Source organism: Pleuronectes platessa, chromosome 7 (genome assembly GCF_947347685.1).
Source record: "Pleuronectes platessa chromosome 7, fPlePla1.1, whole genome shotgun sequence".
Taxonomy (NCBI): domain Eukaryota; kingdom Metazoa; phylum Chordata; class Actinopteri; order Pleuronectiformes; family Pleuronectidae; genus Pleuronectes; species Pleuronectes platessa.
Window position 1 is genome coordinate 26,601,494 of NC_070632.1, and position 7,176 is coordinate 26,608,669.

The 7,176-nt window shown below is 41.1% G+C and overlaps 1 protein-coding gene across 1 annotated transcript; it reads right to left on the bottom strand.

Annotated features, from left to right (window-relative positions):
- Positions 1-1,115: 1,115 nt before the first annotated feature.
- On the bottom strand, positions 1,116-6,968 carry nts (neurotensin). Its single transcript, XM_053427786.1, has 4 exons — positions 6,908-6,968; positions 5,700-5,761; positions 2,261-2,461; positions 1,116-1,259 (listed from the first exon to the last, which is right to left on the bottom strand). Exons 1-4 carry the CDS (start codon positions 6,966-6,968, stop codon positions 1,116-1,118), a joined length of 468 nt encoding a protein of 155 aa, XP_053283761.1.
- Positions 6,969-7,176: the final 208 nt, after the last annotated feature.

Sequence of the window (7,176 nt, forward strand, 5' to 3'; positions counted from 1 at the left end):
TATGAGTGTTATCTCCTCTGAAATGTGATTTTGGGGTAAAAGGACCCAGTGCTCTCTAACAATGTAAGTGTCATAAACAACATTTATTGAAATCTCAGGTCGTTAGTCTAAATTCCCTAAGGCAAACCCCCACATTTCTAGAACTAAGGTAAATGTGTTGGAGATAAACTTAATGCATTTTTAACTCACTTTATAAAAACAGGAAGAAAAAAACTTGTCTAATGTTTATTTAATATGGCGACGCCTGCGAGCTAGTTCTGGCAGGCAACTCGAGCTGCGCTGCGCCAATCACGTGACATACATCATGTGATATACCTCAATCTCCACAACCATCTATAATACACACCCACCTTATCAGGTGGTCTATTTAACCAGAGAGACATTTCCCATCAACCCCTCTTGCTCGCACTGCTGCTGCAGTATGGCTACCTGTTGCTACAGTCCCTCCACCACCCCAGCATCCACCTGTAGGCCCAGCATCCACCTGTAGGCTCCAACGGGGGGTTACAAGTATTTGCTCATCACTCCCATCATTCCTGTGTAATCATATGGGGGAGTGATTAAGTTGGAGCCTAGACGCCAAACACTAAATCTGTTGTAATAAATATATTACATGATCAAACGTGAGTTGTCTGACAGAATTATGTGTGTAAAACCTCTGCATTCTCACAAACAACAACAAGGACTTGACTCCGATGTCCTCAGTAATAGCTATAGCCCCGAGGTCAGCATTTCGTGCATCAGAAGCAGTTGGTTGATCCGCAACAAGAAAAGATAAGTCAAATTCATTGTATCATGAATCCTTTAATCATATCCTGCATGAAATAGGCGTTGTGTGCAGCGAAGACATATAAAGTAAATAAATATAGTTTCTCAAAGATACACTTTTTGTTTGATGCTCAGGGTTTTATTTTCAGGACCTATATTTGAAAGGAGCAGAATACAGGCAGACCTCAATGCTGGACAGACAACCGAAGGGTTTGACTGAATGAAAAAAAGTAAATAAACATAGCAGTTACAAGAAAGGAGATATAATAAACACAATCACATCTCCACAGACAGTACAGTATATGGTCTGGTCCCTTTACACATCACCTCGGCCTCTGGGATGGCTGTCAGTAATCCGTACTCCGTTTTAAGATGTATGGTCTCCGGGACTTGGTGGTGTGCGCCGCCTGCCTCTTTAGGATGTAGGGAGATTTTCGCTTCAGCAGAGTGTTACCGTTCTCCTCTAAATATTCTAGAGAGTCGTGAAATAGCTGTGAGGGGCAGAGAGAGGGGGGGGCGGGTGAGTGTCACACAATGCGGAGGAAATGGCAGACAAACACATGTTTTGTCACTGAGTGGCAGGGTAATGGGAGGCCACGCCGGTGTTGCTGTGATTACACGAGCTCTGTGCTCCCATGCATGGGAAAGCAGGTGCTGATCTGCAGTCAGTGTGTTCGGATCAAAAGAGCAACGAGAAAAAGAGAGAAAAGCTGCTGTAGGAAGAGCAGAGAGTGACAGGAAAATGATGGAGAGGAGAGGGGACGTCAGACGGAGGAGGGGTGAAAGAGAGGAGATTTAATGAGGTGTGTTTACAGCTAAGGAAGATGGATGGGGCCCTGTGTGTTTGTGTGTGTGTGTGTGTGTGTGTGTGTCTGTCTTTGTGTAAGCAGACACCATATGTATAAGTGTGTGTACTACCTTTAGATAACTGTGTTGTATTTTATTTCCTTTTACTTTACTCCTTTTGTCAACTCAATCTCTGCAAGAGACTGCTGACATTTATCAAAACATTTTAAAACCCACGAATAATATCTGACTGTCCAATAACAAAGTATAAGTATATAGTCAAGTTATTTTTACTGACATTTTGTGTTAGAAGACCTTATTAAATATTGCATCTAGTTGGAAAAACATAGATTTGTTATTGTTAATAATGATGAATGTTTTACCTTATTTCAAAGAAGACTGAGATTTACTCAACTTTCAGGAGCAGCATCCAACATCAGAAAGTTGTAACTTGGGATGCTACAGTTTACTGGTGACATGTTTCATTTTCTTAATTTGTTTGTCCACATTTGAAAATTCATGTGGAGACAATTCATTTCGATTGTGATCTTTGAGTTAGTGATATGGCAGTAAGTTTGAAAAAAAACGTTTAACTCATTACATTAAAGTGTGTGTGTGTGTGTGTGTGTGTGTGTGTGTGTGTGTGTGTGTGTGTGTGTGTGTGTGTGTGTGTGTGTGTGTGTGTGTGTGTGTGCGCTCGTCTCACCCTCTCCTCTCGGCTCTGCAGTGCTCTGCAGATGTGCTGCAGGCTGTACAGCTCCTCCTGCATCTGGAGGCTCTCTCCCCTCAGCTTGCCCTCCTCCCGCTCCTCACCGCTCCACGTGTCCTGCCTCAGGCTGCTCACCATCCTGCATAGGTTGGACAGGGACATACGCCAGTAGGGGGCACTCTGCTTGTTCTGTCTCATCTGCAAAAAAAGGGAACAAGATGAGGAGGGGGAGGTGTTGGTTTGAAGAGGGTATCCAAAATTGACAGTTTTGCCAAACTCAGAGGATGGCAATGAATGGCGGTGGATCCTTGTTGGAAGTATGGGATTTAATTGGAGTCTTAACTGAGATGAGGTGAAAATTGGTTTGAGACCTAGAGGGGGAGGGAGCACAGAGTATTTAAACACAGCTGGAGAACATGACCGGGATCTTCAGAGCATGGAAAGTGATTTATTTATTTTTCTTTTCTCTTTTTCAACATTTATGAAAACGCCACGAAAGTGATGCTCGGACGGTTTGATTCAGACAAAAACACAAACATGGAAACTGTCACACAATTAATACATTTTAAAACAACAGCCATGCCATAACATGTGTATAGCTTCTCATCCTCATGTTTGGTTGTGACTGTGATAGAAATAATATAATTGGATACATTTTTTTTTTTTAAACTGTGCAGGTATCGCTAAGTTTCTGCTGTTACTCAGTCAAACACACAGATTATGGGGGGGCAGTTTTTATTTCAAATGACCAGTGAGGTTTCTGCCATAAATTCAGAACCCTTAAAACGCTGTGTTTGTTTTGACAGTTGTGCTTGTCTCAATTCTGAATCCCACCAATCAACGTTGCTGAACCTCCTGTTTCCTGTGTTAAGTTTTGCCATTTAGATTTCCTTAAAAAAAATACTGGTATTAATAAGTTGCTTATCAGTCCGAATTCTTTTTGTATGTTTCCTCCACTCACTTAGTTGGTTCTGCTGCAGCAGGAAAGCTTGGGGGCGACTCCGTTTAAAAAGGCAGCGATGATGCTGCGGTACGATGAGAGCACGGATGCAGGCTGCTGAGTGTTAGGGCAGCAGTTAAGATCTATGTGTGCTATTTGTTAGCCATTGTGAGGCACTACAGACCCAGGGTGATACTTGTGCCACGTCTAACCTCATCTAGCTGCAGCCGGCTGTGTTATAATCCAGTTAGTGCGCTTTAAGATGGAGAAGGTCCCCTATGGGCCAACGCCACAAAGACCTCTTGGTGTCTCTGAGGATGATGGAAGCATTGAGACGCTGAGGAGAAATTTTTGTCTTCGAAGTTATTGTAAAAGGCCACGAGCCCTGCAAGACTCTGCCTGCATGCATCAATTATGAGCAGCTGAGGAAAACTGTCTCCTCTGATGTTGTAAAGACTGTTGCCACTTCGAATATGGGACCCTTATGTTTCGCGCGGGGAAACATCGAATAAAGGTTCTGGAGACATCAAACAAACAACCCACCGGGAACCAAACATAAGCAGCCACTGACATTTAGAAATGATTCATGCGTTGACGATTTCAGTGGTTTTCATTTAGTTTTAAATGAAGTGTGCGAGTAGGGTTTTAAATGTGAAGAAAGGTCAGATGAAGGATTGTTTTGTTACGTCGCTTGATCGGAATATTGTCTCTTAGTGTTGGTCAAGAAAGGGCTTTGGTGAGTGGGATGAAGACTTAATGCAAGGCTTTAGTATTCTCTGTCTAATTAACAGTTGAACTTTCTGTCATTGATAAACTGCTAGAGCTAAATCAAACTTCCGATTCATACTTAATTGTATGTTTTGCATTGTTCTTTTAATAATTCAAATATCTAACTTAATATCTTTGCAATTATCAACTTTAATAAACAAAACACAGTCATCGCTGATAGAGAGCACAAAGATCATCACAGCCCAGAGTGACAGATGAGACCTGCTTGTAGAACAATGTAATCATCCTCAATAGAGATATATGTACGAAGGGAACTCTGACCAGAAGAAACCTTGTCAAGCAGGTTAATGACTAGAGTTGTCACTGAAAAAAAGAATCACACACAGTAAATTGTTGAGAAAAGGCCATAAGTATCTTCTATGCTGCACTTGACAGCCTCTCAAGCACTCTATCAGCCATCCAGGAAGTTATTATTACAATCATTGCCCCTGAGCAGCCTCAGAGCAAACGCAGCAATGAATCACATAGCTGATCGTCACCGTCACGTCTCCGTACGGGCATCACAGTTATATATCATTGACTGAGAGGGAGGGAGGAGGGAGATGTCTCGTGGCCATGCTGTCAGGTCCATCTGAATCATATTAGGCTCGACCATCTGTCTCCTCACGTCTCCAGTCCCTCTCTCACCTTTTTTCCCTCAGCTCCGTCCGACCTTTTAGCGCAGAGCACCACACAGATGTGATAAAGATCTGGAAGTTAAAGCTGAATAATTTCTCTCAGCTCCAGCTCTCATTTTCCCCTCTCACCTCAGAAGACCTGACTGCAGATCTGGGCTGTGTAGATGAAATCTACTTTTCTATCTCTTACTGGATAAAAGTGAGACTTTATTCAATTTCAAGTCAAACACAATGTCAATCCAAAAATACATAAAAGATAAATATGGGGCCCTGAGTGACCCACGTTCATTAAGGAGTTTATGTCTTCATTGATGTCTGCTTGTTTGTGGGTTTGCAGGATTGATCAAACATGGACAGATTGTCTTGAAACTTGGTGGAAGGTTGGAATATGCGCAAAGGAAGAACCACTAGCTTTTGGAGCAGATTCAATTATTTTCCACTTTTTATTCTTTACCATTTTCTTGAATTTCGAAATGAATAATGCAGAGATCTTGATGCAAACAATGGCAGGAATATGAAAAGTACCAATTCTTGTGACCAGGTGAAATGTGGTGCAGATCTAGATAATTGTCTAGATGTATCTGATCTCAAAACATTTTAAAGCAATATGGTAATAAAGTGACCAGGCTATGCAGAGGTTTACGGTCTCTCAGAGCCCTTCTATTCCAGAGGTTCTCAAATGGGGCCCTGTACACCCCTATGGGATCAAGGTGAGGTCCGTGAATAGCTTCCTGTTTCTTCCATGAAATTATTATCATAAATGGGTGTTCTGTATCAACATGGGGGAAATATTTTAACATGTCTAATATCTTTCTAATACCCCTTGCATTTTTATTTCACATGACTAAGTATAAGTGTAAAAAACAATAGACAATATGTAAAATGATTCTAATAGACATATATGAGGAGGTCCCTTGTATATTCTTCCATAGGAGGTCCATGTGACTCATGGACCCAGACTTCATTAAAGAACACCTTCGAGTGGAGTCAGATGGAGAAATGACCAGTGTCACTAACTGACCTGGGTGTGTTAAAGCTGTTCGGACACACTGTCTCTGATGTACAGGCGCAGAAAGAGAAGAGCTCATACCTTAGAAGTGAAGAGACTGCTGAGCAGCTCCTCCTCCAGTGCTCGCTGCTCCTTGTCCACATCTGTGAGTGAGAGGTAAAAACAGACATGTAACCTTCAGCCAGATCTAATCAGGAGTTCAGTCCATCCTCCCTACTTCTGCTTGCTACAGGAGAAATGTCAAATAGACGTGGAAGTCCAGAATGATCTTTATCAATTTGTTTGGTGTCTTGACTTTATCATCATCTGCTAAGTTGACATTGTGATGTAAACTCCTCTCTCAGCGTACAGTGTTATTTATTACAGGCAACTTCAAGCATTCAACAGGTGACATGCTATTGATTTATGGAACTCTCTCTACTGAGAGTGAAACAGAATGTAATCAACCCAATGAAGCTTTATCCAAATCCATTATTTATTTGGTTGATAATATTTTTTCTGCATGAACAGGGCTTCATATTAATTTTCCCCATCTAACACAACGATTGCTCCATGGCTCATTAGACCCAAGTGGATTTAGATTCTTAAGCAGTTTACTGCATTCTGCATTTAACTGTAAAATGAATGTTCTTCTTCTTTTCATTTGGAATCAATGAAAAAGGATAATAAGAAATATGGTTTGAATATGGTTTGTTTCTCTCTGGCATATTTAGAGTCTCATTCAAATTCAGGGTTAGGGTTAGGGTTTAAATGGATTTTAGAACATTAAAATAAGAAATTATTACACAGTGTCAATGAGGGAAAGGAGCTTAGAGGAGCTTGGAGGGGGGGGAGGGCTTGTTGAATCAACTCACAACTTGGAGAGAAAATAAAAATAAAATTTCTTAAATTGAGGTTATCATGTATGCGTTTATATTCAAAGTAATTTAGTGTGGGGTTATAACGTTATCGGTCTCCTGTCACACAAAGTCACACAACATTAATGAAAGCAGATATCATCACAGTTATTTTGGCAGTCAGGGTATTCATTTAGAAAAACAGTGTTAGAAAACCACAACTGTGAAGACAATCTCCGAACTGCACGTATGTATTTTAACTGCAAACATATTTCCATCATTAAAAATCAAATTCCAAAAAGATACACCTGTTGCACACAGACAGTTCTATACTGTGAATAGCACTCGTGCCATTTTATCAAATTTTGTTGCTATGAATGAAGTCTCTGATTAAAGATAAATCCTAAAATGATACAAACACGTACACTCTGTTGTAAGAGCGGCACTGCCTACCTGTACAAAGTCCCCCGCATGTGAAAAAGAGAAGGAGCATACACGCTAGCTGTGCCTGCATCTTGATGAAAGTACGAACAAAATCAAAGAAACTAAAATAATGGAATCCAATCTGAAGAATTCACTCGGGAAGAATCTAGTCCATAAGGTTAAGGGTCAGCCCCAGACAGCTAAAAGAGACTGGAGGTTGACTGTGTAGTTGTGATCCTGCTGCTACTGCCTCTTCTTCTTCTTCTTCTTCTTCCTCCTCCTCTTCGTCTTCTTCTCTC

What these genes read in the sequence shown, in the direction of transcription:
- nts (XM_053427786.1), bottom strand. Translation starts at nt 6,968, where the DNA reads ATGCAGGCACAGCTAGCGTGTATGCTCCTTCTCTTTTTCACATGCGGG. An exon ending in GCAGTCTCTTCACTTCTAAG is followed by an intron (nt 2,462 to 5,699) that starts GTATGAGCTCTT and finishes CTTTTTTTGCAG; the next exon opens with ATGAGACAGAACAAGCAGAG. An exon ending in TGCAGAGCCGAGAGGAGAGG is followed by an intron (nt 1,260 to 2,260) that starts GTGAGACGAGCG and finishes TGCCCCTCACAG; the next exon opens with CTATTTCACGACTCTCTAGA.